Source organism: Falco biarmicus, chromosome 5 (assembly GCF_023638135.1).
Source record: "Falco biarmicus isolate bFalBia1 chromosome 5, bFalBia1.pri, whole genome shotgun sequence".
In the NCBI taxonomy this organism is placed as follows: domain Eukaryota; kingdom Metazoa; phylum Chordata; class Aves; order Falconiformes; family Falconidae; genus Falco; species Falco biarmicus.
In genome coordinates, this window is record NC_079292.1 from 57,085,309 (window position 1) to 57,107,642 (window position 22,334).

At 47.2% G+C, this 22,334-nt stretch overlaps 1 protein-coding gene across 1 annotated transcript in view; it reads right to left on the bottom strand.

The window, feature by feature from the left end:
- Nucleotides 1–22,334, bottom strand: part of CACNA1I (calcium voltage-gated channel subunit alpha1 I) — a 91,634-nt gene that overhangs the window by 21,670 nt on the left and 47,630 nt on the right. Inside the window, exons 9-23 of the mRNA XM_056341775.1 lie at nt 14,248–14,399; nt 13,443–13,628; nt 12,616–12,733; nt 11,973–12,128; nt 11,411–11,501; nt 9,286–9,488; nt 7,785–8,201; nt 6,769–6,869; nt 5,577–5,700; nt 4,693–4,761; nt 3,567–3,751; nt 3,112–3,238; nt 1,895–2,020; nt 1,327–1,416; nt 148–340 (exon numbers count right to left, since the gene is read on the bottom strand). Of these exons, the coding sequence (XP_056197750.1) occupies nt 148–340; nt 1,327–1,416; nt 1,895–2,020; nt 3,112–3,238; nt 3,567–3,751; nt 4,693–4,761; nt 5,577–5,700; nt 6,769–6,869; nt 7,785–8,201; nt 9,286–9,488; nt 11,411–11,501; nt 11,973–12,128; nt 12,616–12,733; nt 13,443–13,628; nt 14,248–14,399 (2,338 nt within the window). The remainder of the gene's footprint in view (nt 1–147; nt 341–1,326; nt 1,417–1,894; nt 2,021–3,111; nt 3,239–3,566; nt 3,752–4,692; nt 4,762–5,576; nt 5,701–6,768; nt 6,870–7,784; nt 8,202–9,285; nt 9,489–11,410; nt 11,502–11,972; nt 12,129–12,615; nt 12,734–13,442; nt 13,629–14,247; nt 14,400–22,334) is intronic.

Sequence of the window (22,334 nt, forward strand, 5' to 3'; positions counted from 1 at the left end):
GTAGTGGCACGCAAAGGAAGGCTGAGAGCACAGCCAGAAGTGATGCATTTTGGAGATCGGTCCATCAGGAAAGAAGAAGAAGAGGAGAAGGTTTTTCTTAGAAAACCTTGGCCTACGAACCAACCAAACACTTAGGCTGTGTCTTACTCCTTCGCTTCTTCTCCAGGCGGCGCAGGCGCTTCTCCTCCCGCCGGCGCGCCTCCTCAGCCTCCTGGTGCTGCCGACACTTGTGGAAGTTCTCCACCACCACCCCCACAAACATGTTGAGTACAAAGAAGCTGACGATGAGGAGGAAGGAGATGAAGTAGAGGAGCATCCAGGGGTTGTTGTTAGTCACTGGCTGGAGGAGGGAGGAGAACAGAGGGGGTCAATCAGTTGGATAGTGGTGGTATGGAAATGATGGGGGTGGGACATGCCATGGTGACTGGCTGCTGGGGAGGTGGGGAGGGCTTATGGAAATCAGGGGAGTGAGCTGGGAATAGCTGGGGCTACAGGCAAGGCAGTTCATGATTGCCTGACTGGATTTCGGCCACAGCTGGCAATTGATAGAGTGGGTGGGAGCCAAGGGCAAGGGTCTGCCTGCACAGAGTCACCCACAACTCAGGCACAGGCACAGCTCCATGTCTAGTACAACACCAGTATGTGGTAAAATGGGTGGTCCAGGTACCAGGAGCACCTTCAGCCCAAGGGCAAGTAAAGAACACATCCGCACACTACCAAAACAGCAACAAGACTGAAATAGAATGTCATTCAGGATCAGAGAGAAAGGAGGCCCTGACTTTGACTGAGTCTCCTGACAAAAAGCCTACAAAACCAACAGTGGTGCACCTTGTGCAGAGGTTCAGAGGTAAATAGAGCATTATCCCCAAGGTTTAAGCCTGTGGCACTGCATCCCATGGTGGCAGGTACCTACACTGGACACTATCAAGGTCACTGCCTTAGCAGTAGAGGAATTGGGATGTAGCAGGCAGCAGCCCAACAGCCCATGCTTTACAGGGTATTAAAATAACCATCCGTGGGCCAGGAGGGAGTCAGCATGCCCAGAAGGGCACACAGCATTGTTGCTCCATCATCACAAATAGATCAAGGCCTGCTGTGAGATCCAGACTGAGTAGAGAGTGAGAATTACTAGACACCCACTGCACCTCCCTGCATGGACCAGTCATGACCCTGACCCCTTGCAAATAGGTAAGCAAAAGATTCAGAAGAGCCCTGGGAGGGGGTCTTGGTTTGAGGGATGTGTCTGAAGCAGGATGTTAAAGCATGCTTCTGCCTTACTAGCCTGAGGAAAGTGAAAAAGGTCCTTTCACAAGGAATTATTTATACCTGCTGGTCAACAGCCACAGCATCTAGTCCATTATACATAATATTGACCCAGCCATCCTTTGACGCCAGAACAAAGAGGGACATCAGAGCCTGCAACATACAAAGCAAAACAGATGTGAGGCAGGTGCATCTGGCATGCTGGGGGAAAAAAAATGTGGTTTTATGCTCTAACACACACAACATTGAAATATTCTTCTTGCCTGTGTCTCTGCACACATCAAAACCTGCTCCTTCCCCCGTGGAGGGGAGGGAGTTAGGGACAGGAAGCCATATGCAGCCAGACCAACCAGAAGAGAGAGGTTGTGAAAAACATCTGCTTTGCAGTAGGAGGAAAAAGAAAACCAAGCTCTCTGCTGCCACCACTTTTCCCCACAACCTGTAAACATCATCCTGATACCAACCCACTAGTGACACAGCTTCTGCATGAATACCCATGCCACATAACTACTGCTCCTGGCCCAGGAATCAGCTCTCCAGGCACTGCACCTATGCCCCAGGGAAGGGTATGTATAGGGGGAGACAAACCCTGTGCTAGGTTCCCAGAGACAGGGGCTGCAGGTACACTCACCTGTCCCAGGTTGTCAAAGTTATATTTGTGGTGCACCCACTTGTAGTTGGCGGCCATGCAGTCGGACCGGTTGGTTATGTTCCTGATGTCAACTCCCAGGCAGTGGTAGAACTTGCCCTTGAAGAGCTGCAGGAGGGGAACGACCCCATCAGACCTTTTCCCTACAGGGTTCCCCATGCTCCCTGGGATGTGCAGAAGCTCCTGAGATGGTAGGTGGGCTGCAAGCCAGGTGAAGCATGACAGGTAGGGAGGACCACCAATGCAACATAAAGCACAGGCTCAAATATTGCTAAGGAGCCAGGGCCACCTTCTTAAATGCACACCTGCCTTTTCAGCCTCCTCCATTGCCCCAGGTCAACAGTTACTGTAAGCCCTTACCATCTGACAACCTTTAGGGCAGCTTTCCGGGTGCAGTTAGAGCCACTAGCCCAAAATGAAAAAAAATAATCTTCTGTTCGGTCCCCAAGAGTAATCTCCCCTCCCAGCTTCACAGTTACTGAAAGAGCTGATAGGAAAAGAAGACCTCAATTGAGGGTAAAGAAGCAGAAAAAACATCCCCTGCTTCTCAAGTTCTTTCTTTCACAAAGCTGCGCTGCACTGCTGTGGCTCTTCTGCCCAGGGCTCCTTTCCCCATATGGAAGGTACTGGATTGTGCATTTGTACAGATGCATCAGAGCAGACTAAGTATAGCGCATTCCCTGAGATGGAAGTAACGCCCACGCCCTTGCTCCTCTGCAATGCAACAGCCAAAAATAAAGAGGATTAAATAAAAAAATAAAAAAAGGTTGTGGGTGGATTTAGGGCTCAGAGTGAGGGGAGAAAGAAAGCTGACTCGAGGCAGGGTTTGTGCAAGCAGGCACCGAGCTGCTTGCCCTTGTGGTGTAACATGGATGTGCCCGGCACACCCTGTGCTATGCCAGCCCTGGACTCTCCCTATAATGCTGACCCAAACCCTGATCCAACTCCTTCCAGGTGTGAGCATCAACTCCTGTCTCGCACATCCAGCAAAACCTGGCACATGGCTGTCCTTGTCAATGGCTGTAGAGACATTATGGTGAAAGACAGCTCATGGAGGAGGGCAGGTGCAGAAAATTTCCTGGCTTGCCTGTCCCTCCTGCTCTGCTTGGCTCCCTGTGTCTGTTGCAGCACCTGAGGGTGCAGGTGCCTATGGCAGGGGTGGGGACACAGGGACTGTTTGATGAGCAGTAACAACCTACCTGCACACCCAGGATGCCAAAGATGATGAAGAAAGCGCAGCAGATGAGGACAATGTTTCCTATGGGCTTGAGGGAAGAAATGAGCGTCTCTACCACCAGCTTCAGGCCAGGGGCTCGGCTGATGACTCTGGAAGGGAAGGAAGGGAAGGGGTGACAGAGGGATGTTTGGCCTAAGCTAAGCATTTTCAGCAGCAGCAGACCCCCACTCTCCCTGTGCAGTGACCCAGCATTAGGGATCCCTCTCCTGTGACCAAAAAGCTTCTTTTGTCCCATGGGTTCGATGTCTGATGAGGTACCTCCTGGGCCAGAGCCATATGGCTAAGAGGAACCTCCCTGTGGCTTATGGCTTTTCAAAGACCACACTTCACCTGGCATAGCAGGATCTGATTCTGGGACATTTCCCAGGGGGGCCTAGTGGGAAGAGGGGACCAAGCAGGGCTCAGTGGGGCTCTGACCGGAGGGGACGCAAGGTGCGCAACAGCCGGAGGACTCGCAGCACTCCCAGGATTTTGGCGCCACCAGCAGAGGCCACTGAGACCACAATGTCAATAAGAGACACGAAGACCAAAAAGCCATCCAAGATGTTCCAGCTGCTGCGGAGATAAGCCTGATCCCCAAAATACAGGCCTAGAGAGACCACCTGCAAGAGAGGGGAGAGGAGAGGTGGTTAAATGGCTCATGTCCATGTTGCCTGGTAGAGGGCAGCTGTAGAGAGGGGGGGGATGGGGAACAGTTATCAACTCCATGTGACACTGAAGTGTCATCTCATCATCTTTTCTTTTCTCCTGGATGGCTATGAAGGAGAACATCCATGGGGAAAGTGGTGGCACATAACTCCAAAAATAACAGGGCCATGGTGTCTTCTCACCTTTCCTCTGCCTCCCTGAGCAAGAGCACACTGTAGGGAACACACAGAAAACCTTTCCCTGCCATACCACAGACCTGGGGCAAGTCTCCCAGTCCAGAGATCATCTGGGAAGTAAAATCAGGCACCAAAACCTGTACTTTGGCTCTTAAGGGAACAGTTTGACTCTCAGCAGTTCTCAACACCAGCAGGTGCTACAGAAGTTGTTGGCCTTGGGGAGAGCTGAACACCCTGTAAATCACAGCTGTAATTCAGGTATGAACTTTAGGGTTTAACTTCAGGCACTCAGTTTTAAGGGTCTTTCCCAATCACAAGAGGCAAATAACAGGATTCCCCTATTGTTGTGGAGTGCTTAGACACCTATTGAATAATTGTCGCAACTAAGGACTTGTTACTAAGATTGTTATTATTTCCCCCATTCTTGCTCCAGGGGAAAGGGAACGGACATTTGACACCATTACTAAATCATACCTGAAGGCAAGCTATTCCTCCTCCTGGATACTAAGATTCCTTTGGATTTAAAGCCTACTGTAAACATCCCCTCCACAGGATGATGATCCCCAAGAGGGGATTCAGTATCTACCTTTACCAAGGTAGAGGGAAGGACTGGCACACGGAAAAGATGGAGAGATTTTAGAAGGGTGCTGAGCAAACATGAATCATGTTGTTCCTGACACCGGGGAAAGGCTCTGAGCTGTTCATCTCCAGTAACTTACCTTCAGTGTCATCTCAGCTACAAAAATTGCTGTGAAAATGTAGTTGGACACAGTGAGAAAGATTCTCTCCTAGAAAAAGCAGAGAAAGGCCTTAAATATATCTTGACTTCTTGTTACTCTGTCATGCCTCTGATGGACTTGGTATCTTTTGCTTTCCTGTGAAGGGTCTGAAGGTTGAGGAAATAAGAGAGGTGCCCTTGGCAAAGGTGACTGCTGGGAAACCTTTAGCTCATACTCATACACTCAGTGCTGTGCCATAGCTGGGACAAGATCCTGCACAATTCTGCAAGAGCACAGTGGATGGGATTTGCAATGCATCCTGCACATTTGGTTTCAAGGTGCTGTCTGTTCCATTCTGCTAGTGCTGCTCAGTCCTGACCTGCTGCACCGACCTGGCACTCCTTCCTGAAGGGCTGCTGAGCACTCACCACTCAACTGTGTGTAATGCAGTAAAGTCTGGGGGTCAGCTAACAAGCAGAAAACCCCATTTCAATTGCCAGCTTGAGTCATCTCCAAGTTGGCTCAAAAGCAGCGTATGTGAATGATGACATGCCATCCTCACAGAATGGAAGCGTTACTACTATCTTTTAGTTCCTTGTTCCTATCCTTTGTCAGTCATCTCTTAACTGCAGGTGCCTGGGGGACTTTTACTTTCCAAGAAGTAGGCAACTAGGATTACTGTATCATAAAGTGAGTGGCCCCACTATAGGACCCTGCAGGGGAAGTACACGCTATGCAAATTACTAATACTTGCGCATTTTGAATACATGAGTGGGAGCTGGTGTTTGATGCTGAAGTTCTTTCAGAGGTCATACCAGCGCCACGAACACAAACCTCTGTCAGAGGCTGTGCTAAAAAAGCAGGTGGGAGCAAATTGTGCTCACCGTGCTTCTGTGTTCAATCTGCGGTCTCTCCAGGGCAATGGTGATGCAGTTCAGGAAGATGAAGGCCAGCACAACATAGTCAAAGAGTTTGTGAGCAATGACGGTTTGGCAGAGGAGGCGAAACCTGCAAGACAGTTCCAGCAGGCACTTGAGCCTTGAGAAGAGCAAAGTTAGGAGCTATGAGAACAGAGAGGTCTGGCCAAAACTGAGCTCTGACATAGCAGCTTTCCTATCATTGACACTGATGTCCCTTGCCATGGCAATATCCTAGGGTGGCCCATGGTCACACAGGGAGCCTGAAGCAGAGCATGGACAGAGCAAGGAGCTGAACCTTCAGCCATTGCCCCCGTGCTAGAGTGGTTTCCTAACCACTATGGCTCTGTGCTCTTCTCTCTTGCTCTGTAGAGAAGAGGCTGAGTTTGAATTTTCCTTCCAAACTCACACTTTGTGCCATGCCAGGACAGAGGCCACATGCTGAAAGCTTAGGAGAGGTGGGTAGGTTTGCAGTCATGGGGACCACAATTCTGTCCACTCTGAAAGACACTGTACCCATCAGCATAGGTGTCACACAGAAAAAAGAGCTCTCCCTCATAACCTGTAATGAAACCCACTTCTTTTCAAGGGGCAATACACATGGGTGAGAATGCTGTTGGCTGGGGTACACGGACATTTTCATTTTGCTAAAGGGGTCTTCTCACCAGGAGAATTTATCCAACATTTCTTTTTTTCAGGCAAGAAGAGTTCTAACTTTGCCCTAAAAGATGTAATATGACTGCTGGTAAGTTGGTACTGGGACTGAAAGTGAAATGGAGAGACTGTTCTGGTACCAGGGGAGGAAATATCAGTATTATGGAGTTGTCAATAATATATTCCTTCTCCTTTTTGGGTTAATGTTAGCATTCCCTGCCTTGCTTTGCTATAAATATTCACGATTACACGAAAGAAAAATGGGATTCTCCAAAAGGAGGGAAAATTACAACAGCTATTTAGGATTCTCACCCTTCCTTTCATCTCCAGAATCAATGAAGAAAAATGTTGTTTGGCTGTAGAAGGAGAGATGGAGGAGACAAAACACATTCCCAGCTTCTAAGCTTAAAGTTGCAACCTTACATGCAGCTCAGGGGATGTGGCCAACATGCCAACAGAATCTGCCCCATCTTCTCAACCCTCTCATTGCAAAAACTGTGCAAACCTGTTTTGTGGAGAGAAGAGATATATGGACCAGTCTTCCCGTAACTCACACCAGTCTGGCTTATAGACTTCCATCATCTTCCGTATGCGAAAGCACAGGCTCTGGAGGAAGGCAGCAGAAACAAGTGCCACTGGTTACTTCCCACTTGCCTGAGAGGCACTCTTACTTTCACACCTTACCCCAAAACACCATTACCTGCAGTTCACCAGGTGCACTACCTGCCTTTCTCTAAGACCTCAAAGGAGGAAATGAACTCAAAGAGCAACAAGCCACTGAAAAGGCAGTAGGAGATGCTTTGCCAGGGCCTGTTTACCTCTTGGCATCTGCTTTTCTCCCCAGATCATTACAAATAAAACTGCTGGTGACCTTTCTAGAGCAGGATGTTGTCCATGATGCCTTCTCAGAGCTGTTGGAGTGTCTCTGTGACATAAAGACAGTGTTTCCTCGCTACCCCAGCTAAACAAGAGGCCAGGATAGGAAGGCCTTCAGTTGGCACTTGGGCTTGGAAGTAATTTAATTTCATACAGCATCTGTTCAAAGTTCTACTGACCCTCCCTCCGCTTTTTCCACCCTTGGATCTGCTCACAGATTGGGCACTGTGGTCTCCCAGGCTGGCACTGCAAAACTGCCTTGCCTTGTCTCTTGTGCCTGTGCTTCCTCCCCTGATCTGCCAGTGTTCCCCCAGCAGAGCTCTCGCTGCTCACACAGCCTGACCTTACCGAGCCAGTAGAAATCACTGGCCACACTGCTCTGAAACAACAGCCCCCAAATGTCCACGCATGTGCCTCACATCTGCCTTCCTCACACCATCCACCTGTATGACTGCCTTGCAGGCTGCCTGACAACGTGGTTTGAGCCTGTCGGGGCCCAGAAGGTCCCATCTGCATTCAGTCTGCTGTACTTAAAGCACCATTGCAAGCTCTCCCATCCACATGGCAGGGAGACTGAAACTCAAGGCTTTAAGGTTTTCCACAGTGCTGCAGTGTAACCCCAGGTTCCCTCCACTGAATACTCACATAATCTATCTCTTCATCATCCTCTCCCTGTTCCTTGCGATTGTTCATCTTGGGGAAGATCTCCTTGGAAATACTGGGCATTTTGCCATTGCAGTCTTGATGCTCGCTGGCCCCAGATGCTGCTCCCAGCTTACAGGTCACTCTGTGGCTGGATGTGACCGAGGCTAACTCCAGCAGGTCACCAGAGTCTTTGTTGTCCAGGGAGAGTGTCCGGCGGTGATGAAACACCCTTCCTGTCCCATCCGTCTCCCCATCAACCACCCTGTGCCCTTCTCCAGACAGGAGGGATTCGTGCTCAGCAGAGGGAGGTTTGTGCTTCAGGCTATGTCCCCGGGCAAGGCTGTTCCAGCTGGAGCGACGGCTCCCCCAGGCTCCGCTGCGGCCCCAGGCACCGTAGTGGGAACTGCGGGAGCTGGACTGTAAGAGAGCGGTACGGGGACTCAGCGACTCCAGGCACAAGGAGGGAGCATGCGATCCTATTTCAGATCACAGACTTCTCCCTGGGCCCCTAAGCCAGGAGGTTGCCATTTTTCAGCCGTTGAGGGAGTTGCATGGTGGGAATTTAGCAGCAATCTCTGTAAATCTGACAATAAATTGATAATGAGTTAGCAATGGTGTTGGCTGTGATTACTTTATAGCACCATCTGTGTGCAAAGTACTTACAGGGAAGGTAAATAATAAAGCCAAAGGCCAGGTGCCTGATGTTGTTACCTACACCAGCACAGAGCAGGAATAAAGCTCTCAAAGAATCCAACTGGCATCATTTTACACTGCCCTGCGGTAAAGGATTATACAAGGTACAGAGCGATGGATAATCTGACACACACTGCCAGCTCTCCCTGTTTAGAAGTAACAGTGGCACGAACCCTTTGAGCACCAATGCACCCCCAAAAGCTCTGTATGTCAGTGGGCAGAAAGCCCAGAAGCTGACATTACAAGGTGGTCAGGTCTGAGATGCATTGGCTGGACAGCCAGCAGTGCTTGAGGAAGTGCTAAGAGGCAGCAGGACCTGCTATGGGGAGCTCCAAGTCAAGATTCCTCTCTTCATTGTTACAAAAGCTTCCAGAAAACCCATCTGTTATGGGACTTGGCAGTTCTGGCATCACCCAGATACTCCTATGCTCTTAACACTTATGGCATCATTTTGTGTCCTGTGCTCTACAAAAAGAAGGAAACAGCAAGGTGACAAAATGTGTTTCATTCTAAGAGGGAGACTGTCTCCTTAGCGCTCCCCCTCTCCAACCAAAGGAATACAAAAGACCTGAATCCCACACTTAATGGAATATACATCAACAAACTGGAAATAGACTTCAGTAATTTGGAAATTTAGATACATAATGTGAACTTCCCTGGCTTCCTAAAGACAGGCAATGGGCTTGTGTTAGAAGCCTACAGCACAAGTGCAATCCTCCACAGCCATCCCCAGATGATGGCAGAAATATAGCAGAGTGCTTGGACTTCAAAAGAAGGATGTGACACACATTTCTACTCACTCACTCACCAAGGACCGTTGGTCATAGGTCATTCTCCCCAGAGACATCACACTGCTCTTCCGGGAGCCAACAGCAAGACGGATCTGGTCGGGCTGCAGGGAGTTGCGTGAAGAGTTAGTGATTCCCCCAGCACCCACTGGTGGGTTGGAAGAGGGCAAGGATGGGTCTAAGTGTCCATTAGGTGTCACAGGAATTGCACAGAGCTTGGGATCTGGGTGGAAAGATGCAGAAAGAAGAAAAAAAAAAAAAAAAAAGAAGGTGGGTTCCTCACTATCCAGTGACTGTTTCGATCTAAGCTGTTTAGCATGTTAGCAGCAGCTAACAGAATATTAACTGTTCAGCATCAGTCAGCATGGATTCTGATTTAGGGTGCTGTGGCAAAATCACACTGGGAAGACTTTGAAGTAATCTCCTCAGTCCCCAAAACTGACGGCAGCTCTCCTTGGGGCCAGACAGACGAGCAGAGTGCTGGTCAGGCAGACTCAGGCTGACAGGCATTCCAAGAAGCCAAACCCTGGCAGCAAGGGGAGGAAAATACGCTTCTGCATGCCAAGAACAGGCACCTGCATCTTCAGGTCTGAACAAATACCACCGACTGTCAGACAGTCTATTTAAAAGCAGTTAGGCTGAGACACTGAGGAAGAGACTAAGATATGGGGAGACCTGCAGCCATCTATGTGCTGGGGTCACCTTTAAATTTTGGCAATCATACTCTTCATCCCAGTCTATCCTACTGCACTGGGCCCCTTGAAATGACCAATTACCAATTATTGACCTTGAAGATCCAGGACACTTTGGAGGGGTATGTTAGGTTCTGTGGATGACCATCAGCATTTGTCAAGATGGATGGAGAGGATGGGGTACTGGATTTTAATGCCTGAAATGACTGGAACAATCTTTTTTGTTTGACCTGTTGCATAATGAAGGTCACATATCCTCACCTACATGCAGCATCACAGCCATGAGTTCACCGAAAAGCTCCATAACTTTTTCCTGATCTGCCTTCCTAGTGGTTTAGCTCCCTACATTCAAGGTAAACTTTGATATGGCACAGCCATGTAACCCAGGATCAGACTGCTGTGAGAACAGCTAAGTTGCAGCAAAGAGCTGTGGCAAGCCAGTACTGTGGCCACTGCCCCTTTCTGCAGGAGCCGCATTTAAGCTCGGACCTGTGCCTGTGGTCCTTGTCTGGGTGAGTATGCTTGTGCCTGTCCTTGCACCTTGCTGATCCTGATCTTGTCTCACCATCTGGACTGCTTGGCTTGACCTTAGACCTGGCCTGGCAATCACTGAACCATTGGCTGACCCTGACTAGTATCAGTGGACCTGCTCTGCTCACCTTGTGCAAGTATTGTGCCTTTGTCGGTGTGGTCCTGCCTAGCTGTCACTCCCTTCAGCTCCTTGCTCACCATCCACTGCAGAGCAAGCTACTCTTGCTGCTCCCTACCACCAAGTTCTGCCTGAACTATAGTATCTCTTGTAGAAAGACTTGCAGTCTTCATGGAAAGACTTTGAGGGGTGGAGATCTCACATGGTAGTTTGTAGGCAGGCTGTTCCAACAGTTAATTATCTTTCCTTAAAAATGTGGCTTTTTTCAGTCTGAATTTGTCTAGCTTCGGCTTCCAGCCTTTACAATCTCATTATGCCTTTTTTCTGCTCAATTAAAGAGCCATCTACCATCAGAAATCTCTCCTTATGGTCGGCACTTACAGCGTATGTGATCGAATCACTTATCTGGTTTCTCTAAGCTTCATTAGCCTCTCACTAAGAGGCAAGACTTCCAGATTTGTCTGAGTCCTTTTTAATGTGTTGCTATCCCCTATTCAAATGTGGGTCCCAGCTTTGGACACAGTGTTCCTGAAATGGTGCCCCCAAAGCTAAGCACAGGCAGTCTCACTTCTCACTCCTAGCTGCCATTCTGTAGGTTGTTCAAGAACTGCTCCCCTTAGCTATCACACTCCTTAGGATGTCAACACGGCTCTGTTTTTGTACAGACAACACTACAAACTAGCGTAAAGTTCAAAATGAAACCTAGTAAGTTATTGGAATTGTATTTTCTGCAGAATCTGCTCTCAGATTTCCCACTAAACAGCAATGGAAGATAAGCAAATGAGGCTGTTTGAGCTATTGTACCTGAGCCTTCCTGGTCCTCTTGGAACTGATCTAACTCCTCCATGTTTGATGAACTCTGATCTTCATCTGAGAATGACCGGTTGGCATCACCCTGGAACACACAAATTATGAAGTTGGGAGCTCATAAACAGAACAGAACATTTCTTCTTGTCTTTCATGGCTATAACAACTGTTAAATCTTCCTTGGAAGTGAGGCATCAGTATGATCACTGGAAAGTGTCTCATGTGACCTGGGATGGCTGACATACTGTGTTCTTGCTTTTGGAGAGGCAAAGGACTCACCCTAGTAGAGCAGGGCAGGGTCTGTGGAAGAGGATGGAAATTGTGAACTGCCTTCCAGAGGGCTTGTCTCTTTCCTTGCAAGGATTAATTCTGTCATCTTTGTAATTTTTTTTTATTTATTTTTTTTTTTTTAAATGAAGCCCACTCTGAACTTAGCAAGGGAAATGACAGAGGCATGATACTTTGGGAGTCCTCCAGCCCAGTACCCTCACAGTTTCTCAGAAGTCTCCTTTTTAGCACCTCTATTCCTCCTCCTGATGAAGTTCTGGTGGCAACTCACCTCAGCCTGGAACCCCTCCACGAGAATGGCTACCAGCAGATTGAAGAGCACGTAATTGCCAAATGTCATGAGAGCCACAAAGTAGAGGGATGCCCATGGTGAGGTGGAGGCCATGCCATTATAGAGCACAACATTCCAGTCCTCCTGGGTTAGGATCTGCAACCAGGAGCAGAGGCCACATAAACAAGAAGGAAGAACACAAAGGGGATTCTCAGAAAAGGACAGTGAAAGGATACACATCAGGACCACAACAGGCCTCTTAACTTCCCCATAACCACACACTCACTGCCCACTGTCACTGTCCAGCTGCTGTGCTGCCCTGATAACATGAGCTGAACAAGAAGAAACAGGAGCGACCATGAGGGCAGTCATGTACTGAGGTGATGGTGTTAAACTGGGAGTTGCCACAACAGGAGCGACCTTTGCAAACTGTCTCCTAGGAAGGAAGAAGCATCCCTGTCTGAGGATACACCAGTTGTTTGGTTACAACGCACAATTGTTCCTCCAAACATCACATGCCGCAGTCTTTTGTGTGGTCTTTTGTGTTGTCAGGAGCAAGTGCGAGGCTCCACAATGAGAAAAAGCTCCTCCTGATCCTCTCTGCTTTGCCCTAGCCCACCTGTAGAAAGCAAAGTGGGATCACCTGGAAGACAGTCACAATGGCCCACAGCAGGGAGTCAAAATTCTTCCGGTCAGGAACTGTATCTCCTGTGTCTGTCCTGAGGCTAAACTTGCAACCAAAGATGTGCATTCCCAGGATGCTGTTGGGACAAGAAGTGGAGATGGTGTCAAATTTAAACATCTCTGCCATCACAACCAGCTCATAAGAGTCATTCTCTTTTCCTCACAACAACATAATGCAACACCACTGAGGCAAAGGGTAGAACACCACAGCCAGACCACTGGGATCTATCCATCACGAACGAGCTGTGTATTGCAGCTCTACAGCTCACAAAAAACCCTTGCTTTCCCTCTGTACTGCCTCAGTGCTCATGTACTCCCTCCAGCCTGCCCTTCAGATCTATTCTCTCCATTATTCTTGTTTGCTCTGATTTTTCTTCATCTCCCTAGCACTGCATCCACTTTGGATGCAACAGACTTTCTTGGTTGCTTCCTATCACCCTTCTGCCAGAGTCAGCCTCCAGACTGAACTGCTCCTGCAGCCAGTGTTGATTCCCAAGAGACTTCACCTATCCTGCAATGGGACATTATGCTCAACGTGCACATTTGGTGGCAGCATTTCTCCACCCTGTCCAGGCCAAATCTTCAGCTGCTGAACCCAGTTTAGGGCAGCAGTAACCTCAGCCCTTATGAACAAATAAACTTTTGTCAGTGCTCCCACATGAGGAACCCACATGAGCCTAGAGCAATGGGCAAGACAAGCCATGCAATCACGCTCTGAAGTTGCTGTCCACATGAGCCACACAGTGCCTCTCCAAAACACTAGGAGTCAACTAACTGCCTCCTCACCTGAATATAAAGATGAAGAGCATGAGAAGCATGCAGAAGGTGGCTACGTTGTCCATAGTCTTCATCAGTACCACAAGCTGGCGGCGCAGCGCAGGCATGAAACGCACCAGCTTCAGTACCCGCAGGAGGCGGAAAGTCCTCAGCACAGAGAGGCCCCCGTCCGACTGGCCGATGATCTCCCAGATGCTATAGCCCAGAGAGGCACAGGGAGCACAAGGGACAAAATGAAAGTCAAGTGAACAAACAGAAGAGAGAGAAGAGTAACAGCATTAATCCAAGTTTTCACCTCTGTGTTGGCAGCAAGTATAAAGGGGTCAGAGAGAAAACTTGTCTGAGCAAGATATAATTAGAAGTATATGCTATATGTTTATACTTATGTGTAGAAAGCTGCATTTCTCCCTTAAGAATATGAAATAGCACTGCCTGTGGCAGGAATGAGGAAAGGTTTGCAGCATTCAATTCCAGCAAGCCAAATTCTTCTACCACACACTAAACCTTTGTAGCACCCTTAATTTATGCATTTTTATATTCCACAGCTAAAATTTATTACGGACTTACAAGGCAATTGCAATTGCCTTCATGCTACAGAGGAGAGAACTGAGGGGCAGAAATGTTATGTGGCTTGCCTAGGGTCACCACGTGTTGGGAAAAGACATCTTGGTCTCCCAGTCTTTGGCCTTGTGTATCAGCTCAGCTCCCCCTAATATAGCTGCTAAATCCTTTTTGAAAAGGCACAGTAAAATGTGCAAGCTCTACAGTACTCTTTTCTATGTGTATTTCAGTTGATCCCCACAGCCCTTGTCACCTGATGATGACGATGATACTGTCAAAGATGTTGTAGGGGTTGCGGAGGTAATCAAAGAGACCAAAAGCAGCAAGTTTCAGGATCATCTCCAGCGCAAACATGCTTGTAAAGACAACGTTGCTGATCTCCAAGATGTTGGTCAATTCCTCTGGCTGGAGAGAAGGCAAACTGAGAGAGTCAGAACTGAAAGAACCCTGAAATTATGGGGAATAAAGTGCCAGTGTTCCCAGAGGACAGGCTTTGTAGGAAGCTGTAAAGCTCCCATGAGTGAGATTAGAGGGGCGCAGGATAGAGCCACTTGCACTCTAATTCCTTTGCACATTTACTACCTTCATCATAGATTATGTCTCTAACAAATTCTTTTACTAGAGGTGGTCAGGAGCCCCACAGCCATTCACACAGCCACAGCTGACCAAGCCTCTCCCCATCCCACTCCATACGCTGGTCCCCCGGCTAAAGGCTGCTTTACTTTGTGCAAAGAACTTGAACACATTTTGAAGCAGGGCAAAAGTGGCTCATCTGTGGTCAGCTTCTTTCTTCAAGGACTTCTTCCTCTGAGGTTTCCACAGGTAGATCACACCACTTTTTGCTCAAATTCTGAAAACATTTGGCTGATAGGGAAACAGTTCCCCATCTTCCTCTAAACCTTATGGCACTTCTCTGCCCCTTTCCTCTCTTATTTTTTCCCTTCCCCATTTTTATCTCCCCTGCTCCCCGTCACATCCTTGGTATGCACTAGTCTTCCAGTCTTGCTGCAGCAGCCTTTTCTCATGCCTCTGTCCTGAAAGTGGTCTCAATAATTACCCATGCAAATATCAGACTGGCTTAATAAAACAGTGAGGACACATACACTGCTAACACCAACCTGTAAGGGACAGGAAGAGCAGGAACAGAGTGAGGAAAAGAGAAAAATGAAGGAAGAAGAGAAAGGCAGATATACAAGGTGAAAACTCCAGGGATGACACAAGATGACTGTGTTGAAAGAAGAAAGGAAAAAAAAAAAAAAAGAGGAAAAAAAAGCAATCTGACCCTGCCTTGGACATGCTTTTCTGTTGAATCTGACATGTCTTTCAGCCCCTGCGATAAGCCTTATCCAGCAGAGACCAATGTGTTTGTGCTTATGAAAATGTTTTAATGATTCCATCAGTGGAACAAGCCTAAGCAAATTAAATTACTCCTCCTTTTGGTTTCTGAATTCAGTGTATGCAGAAGTGGAAACTTCTCTGACAAGGTCAGGAAAGGGTCTAGATTGTTTCCTCAGGAATGATGAAACGTTGCTGCAGAGGGAGACAGAGGTTGCACTGGTGTCATTGATGAGGGATGTCAGGGTATTGCCATCCCCTTTGAAATGGAGGCATTCCCTGCACTGAATTTGGGATGGATTCATCTGCCCAAAGTACTTCTCACCCAGCTACTAGGACTGAACCAGGCCAGACTGCAAGGGCTGAGGTCTCAAACAAGGTCAGATGCATGAGGGACAACACATACGCAAGCCTGCCCATGTTTGCACATACTCAGACATACACATACATAGCTCAGGAAGACTTCCACAGTAATGGCAAGGTACAAAATGTTCCCAAAGAGAAAAATTTTCTGCCAGTATAATGGGTTGCATCTTGGGGACAGGTTAGAAAACCCATGGCCTTCAGACTGCACAAGACTGCCAGGCCAGTTCATCTGGCTGTACCATGCTGCTGGCCATCACCTTCCCAAGCAGCAGCTGGTGGGGACCCGCTCCAGATGAAGGTGTGTCATCTTCCCAACCAGAGGGCCAAGGCATGGCAGCTCCAAGGCACTTCTGCAGGGCTCCTCTGGCCCAAGTTTCCATGTTTACCTTCGGGCAGGTATATCACACCTCAGACAAGGTTACATATTTGACATTTAACCTACTGCATCACTGAGCCCCAGCTCCAAGTCTCCGACATGAGTCTGATCCAGGCTCTGTGGCAGCAGGTAGTACTGCTCTCACTGTTTGGATACCCATGCCAAAAAGGTGGCTGAAGACTCCTCTCTTCCTTCGCATTGGTCTGAGCTATGCCTGGCCACCAGGCCACTCTTTCAAGCATCACATAAAATGGATGAGAACAAGAAAACTTCACAAGCCTGTTGTTCAAGGCAAGAGACGACAGACACTCCTGGCACTGTGGAAACAAAGAAGTGAGTCCCTGCAGGCCAGAGCCAATATTTTTATCATGAATTCAGTATTAGTTCCCACTGGGAAGGGGAGTCATGGTCTTTCCCTGATGATTGCAAAATTGCTGCTTTTCTGAAGGGCAGTCTTTGTGCTGGCTGTGCCTGCTCTTTATTCAGCTAGTGGAAGGGAAGGTGAGAAAGGAATGTGATTCTGGATCTGACCCTCCCCCTGAAGCTGGGGGCTGCTTTAACCTCTGCTCTGGGGCCCCCAGGGGCCCAGATCCTCCTAAGAGAGCAAATGGACTACAAACTGCTCCTCACATCTGTGGATTCTCACACCCTTTCCTAATTTCTTGCACTCTTCATTGCAGCTTTTTATTGAAATACTCTATTTCTTTGAAGTCAAAAAAGGGCAGATGGCTCAATTTCCATCCATAATTACATTTGAATAACAAAACCATCCTGAAAATGAGGGGGAAAGGAAGTGAGATAGGAGCAGAGAGAGAAAGAACGAGAAAGTGCACGCGGGAAGGGAAAGATGATCACTTCACAGAGAGCCAGGCAGTAATGACACTTGCTGGGAACATGAGGTCCATATGCTAAACAGAGATGCCAATTTCAGCCTGAATCAAATGATTATGTCAGTGAAAATGAGCAATGTAAAAAAGTGACAGGCTATGATGGTGGATTATCCTCCTCTCTGCTGTCCACACATTCTCTCTTGTGCTGTCGTAGGGAGCAATTGATGTTTGAAAAGCCATACTTGCACCTTACTTGTGGAAAAGGTCACCTGTTCCCTCACCTCTCCTTCCCTCCCTGACATCTGTTTCTCTAGTCAAGCCTCCACCTGTTAATCTTTTTCTAATGGGCCATCAATCAGCCCCAGCAAAGCATCCTTCCTAGAGAGAGGGGCAGGAAAAGGAAAGGGAGATGGGCAGAGAGAAGGCAGCGAAAGAAGATTCAAAACGCAACGCTGGAAAAAAAAAAGTAAAACACATTCACTGACACACACAAGAAGTACAGAAGGAAAGATTTTAAAATACGGAGTAGGAAAGAAGTAAAGGCTGTGGAAGGAAGTGCAACACAAAAGGAATGAATTCGGGGGGGGGAAAAACATTAAAAAGATAGAGGAGCCATCTGGAAAGACACACTCACTGGCTGAAGGCAGATCCTGCATTGCAGCCATTTCTGGAGATACAGATAATTTGGCAGAGTGCAAAGACCCATCAGCTGGGTGCCAGGGTGGCAGCGTGGGGGCCACCAGGGCCTGTACGCAGATGCCCTCGCACCCAGGGCAGTGTGGCCATGAGTGACAGTCGACAAGGCTGTTGGCTGGGACACAGCTGGTGTGGGGGCATCTCTCTGGCCAGGGAATCGTGAACTTGATGAAGGGGACAAGCAGACAGGGAAGTGGTTCTCTCCTTTTTGTCCTACTGACAGATGGGATCTCCAACACAATGAATGTGTCACTTCACAGTTGTGAGATCCCCAGGCTCCCACAGACAGTACTCAGGCATTTATCATCAAAACCATTAGCAAGGCTTCCTTCTCCCAGGCCACCAAGGTTTACCTAGAAACTGTAAATTGAAGTTTCCACAAGGAAAGGCCTGGACTGAAGGGTTTTTTAGTCCAAGAAAAAACAGGGAACACCAGAAATCTCCCCACAAGAAGTCTGTTCGTATTGCCAAGCCAGGATAGACTGGTTTATGCATACACTAGGAGAGAAACTTGAACAAAACTGTGGGAGCTGGGTATTGGATGAGGAGGGTGGCTTGAAGGGGAGAGAGATCCCAGGGTGCAAAGCATGCTCAGAGCCACTGTTTTAACCTGACTGGTTCACCTACTCTGCATATGGATCTCTTTCCACATCCATGAAACTACCTAATCCACATCTTCATGGCATGAAGCGCTTCATCCCTAACGAAGTACATCAAATACTAAGAGTGAAATGTGTAGCTCAGATCTCCTTCAGAGCTCCTGCCCAGTGACCAGGAACCAGGACTGAGGCAACAGAAGGTAGCAGCTCAGCTTTTTCCCCCCTTTTTTCTTATTAACGTTGGACTTCATGTGTCAGACTAGACCAAAAATGTAATTAGTCCATTATCTGACAGCAGCCAGAAATTGCTACAACACAGGAAAGGTTAAGAATATGCAGACCACATGAAGCCCCTGCAGGAGAAGTTTCTCCTAACCAGGAGTAAATTTGCAACTGTCTAGAAACTGAAGAGTAATTGATGTGATCTATGCAGACCAGCCCTACCAAACCATACCTGCACATCACTGCCTCTGAGAACATGAGAGAGAAATATTCCACAGAGAGGTCTCTCCATTCCATTTTTACTCACCATTTCAAAGTCAGTTGACAATAATCAGAAAAGTCATAGAAATCACCCATGGAACATACCAACCAGCTTTTACTTTCTCTAATCACTACCCCACAACCAATGCAGGATTTCGTGATGTCTTGTTATAACCTAGTTTTACAAGACTGAAGTAGCATGCTTTCATCTACAACCCCAGGGAGACTGTTCCATCATTTACTAAATGTCAGTATGATGAGCTGGCTTGGACATTTGCTGAATGTTTCTAACAAGCAGCAAATAGTAAAAAGAGAAGCAATAACTTTAAAATATGAATTTGTGGATGCAATAAATGCTGGTATAAAGGGAAATCACACAGGCTAAAGGATATGAAGGTACTGATCCACAGGGCTGGACTAGTTAGAAAACAAGGGATCGCCCCTTGATCCACACAAGACAGACCTCATGAAGTATTGATCTGATGTACAAAGGAATACTGTAATTAGATACTAGAGAAGATAAACCAAGTTATTCAGTAATTGTCTCATTGGCTACTAATGGCAAAGAAGCTTGAGTTCAACAGGCCGTTCAAGAAATGTATGGGAAAGAGAGCCTGGGACATTCAGCTGGGACCAGCCTTTCATCCTCATGCTGAATATGGGAGAAAAGCAAGCAGCACCAGATCCTCTATGAATATTAAGAAAAGTAAGCCTCTTAAAAGGATCCTTCTGGACAGCCATGAGCATCTGATATTTTCTACGCTGGATTTTAAAAATAGGCAATTCCAGTAGAAGCAGATCTGATGAACTGCAAAAACTATTTCAAGCAGGACAAAGCTTGAAATGATGGATTTTGGCTTGTGCAATGTCCCAGCAATATCTGGAGGCCTAATACTGAGGGTATTACATGATATAATGCACACTGATGGATTTGAATAAACTTATCTATTTACAAGTGATAACTTGTGATAAGCTTAAGGATTAAAAATGACTCACAGCAGTGCGGTTTGTCCCAAAATGAGTTGATTTCCCTTACAAGAAATGCACAAGGAGATGGGAAGCTGCCTTGGCCACAAAAAAGGGACGGGGCAAGTTAATGAATGAATAAGCTAAACAAAGCCAAATTCTAAGGTGATTTAGATCCGAGTAAAGTGATTCTTGTTGCTGAGGTTAAGTCTCCTGGCAGAAAAGCACTGTGAATATTAAACCCCAGAACTGTAAAAAACAGATAATTTTAATTCATTTTTTTCTTTCTGTTGGTCAACGCTCAGGAATCAAAGGCAAGACTTGCACACAGGCTCTGTTCCCCAGGTTCCTGTGTTTCTGAGCCTGAATCTTGTGCCTGGCTCCTGCAGTCCTTCTTACCCCTTAACCAAATGGTTGGTGGATGCTTTGGTCAGCAGGCCAGCTCACCTGTGTACAGTCCATGAACAAGTAGAGCAGTGAGGAGCTGATGGACATGCCACGAGCTGCTCCCACGACTGCTCAAACCTGTGACACCTTCACACATCCTCTTGCCCAGCCAGATATGTCCCCAGAGAGTGGCTGGGGTTGTGATCTCATGTGCACCAGAAAATAAAACCTTGAGCGGTCTCTATACACATAAGCTGTGGGCCAGGAGACATTCATATGATAAAGTAGCTGAAGCAATAGAAGCTACTTCAGTCATAGGAATGGTGTCACCCTGCAAATCACAGATCTCTCTGGGCAGAGGGGTTTTGCTGGATATCATTGTGTGAAAATACGTGTTTCTGGGAGGAAAAACAACAGGAAAGAGAAAAGGAGATAAAAGAAGGTGATGAAGCACCAGTCTGAGATACACTTACAGCATGGCTTGAGGAAAACTGAAAGAGAGCAAAGGGAAGTGCAAATGCCTATGTGCTTTTGAGTTAACTGCTGACTGAAGAGGACCTGGAATTCATGCTATGGTCTGAATACACATGTTTTTAAATCTCCTTGTGCCAGGGAAACAGGATTCAGTATACGTATTCTAAATAAAAAGTCTGTACCACATTTTTCAGTTATGATAATTTGGTTGACATCTCTTTCTAGTAGAAACAGCGTGCAGGGTCGTAAGGTCTTCCTAGCTACTTTGTGGATAAAAAGTGATAGCATAACTCTAAGGATGTGTCATTAATATAACCTGCTACTAGAAACCTCAAGGCTGCTGGCAGATCCCACTCTTCTGTGGGCTGTACAAACACAGCAAAGGCTGCCTAGAAGGGCTTAAATCTGCACACATAATAGCTAGAACATGAGAGTGAATTCTCTACCTCCAGCTCAAATATTCCTCTGTTAAACTCTTAATTCACACTGTCTCCAATAAACCAAAATGAACAATGGCTCTCCCTGCTTGGTGTTCACATCTTTAAAACATCAGTGGGCAGTTTTCATATTGTCCTGGGTTCCAACCCTTAGTCATCTCTCTGCTACGTGATAAATACATTGCTCTTTTTTATCTGTTTTTCATGAGTCAACCCCTCCAGCCTCTTCTTCATTCTTCTCTCCTCTGAGCTCCTGTCAGTATTTTTCTGGTACTGAGGCATCCAGTGCAGTTTTGCATTCTGGGATCAAATTAAGGTTTCCCATCCTTTTATCAGAAACTAGCTGGGCTTTGAAAAATGGTCTAATGCTTGGTACATGGGTGGGATCCAGACATCTGAGGCTTCAAATACTCACTCAGATATTATGTTGCCTTAAACAGGGAATTTAAGATACTCTGGGTCTCCAGATATCTCCATCCTGATAAAGTACAGCACAAATCTGAGTGCCTGGCTTGAACCAGACTCACTGCCTGTCTCTTTGCTGCCTGAGACTGCATTCAGGACTAGACTTCACCTTGGCTCCAAAGCTTTAATGCAGTCAGTATCTCAGTAGAGGAGCGATCTATTATTTTTGTGATCTGGACAGACAACGTGGAGCGAATCATGTTCACATTCAGACTGGTGGCATAGATCTGAGACATGGATGTACAGCATGGACCCCTTTAATACAAAGTGCAGCAGAGCTACCAACCAGAAATGCAAATGCAAGGTCATGGGTGTGCTTAACACCCTCTGAAGCTGGCTCTGCACATCACAAAGTAGACACAGCCTATTCCCAGCTATAAAATGAAGGCACACAATCCTTCTCCATCTTACAAGTCTGTCATTAGGATAAAGTGCACTGCTGATTCAGAGCTGCCTGCAAACCACCGGTGTGAAAGTGAAAACTGTGCCTGCATCACCTGCTGTCTATGTTTGACCTATCTATCACTTCTTGCTAACAGGACAAAGGAAAGGCTCAAGCCATCCGAGCCCCCAGAATGACTGGAGATGGGAGGTGGTGCCTTTCCTAGCTTTCCTGTATAGACAGAATGTGCTCAGGCATCTCTTAATTAAGCTGGAAAGGCTAGCAAGCTGATGGATTTGAATTGAGATGCTGGTGAAACGCTTGTGACATCCCCAGAGGGCACATTAAATTAACCAAATAGACTAAGGATTCAGTAAGCTAATGAAGAGAGAAATGAGAGAGAGAGAGAGAGAGATTAGGGTGAAGGAGAGAGAGGCAGATGGAAAGACAGGGTAAAAATTAAAGCAGAGGGGTAAAAGTGAGCAGGGAGGAGGAAAAGAGAGGGATTGAAAGGAGGTGAGAGGAAACTACACGAAGACAGTGA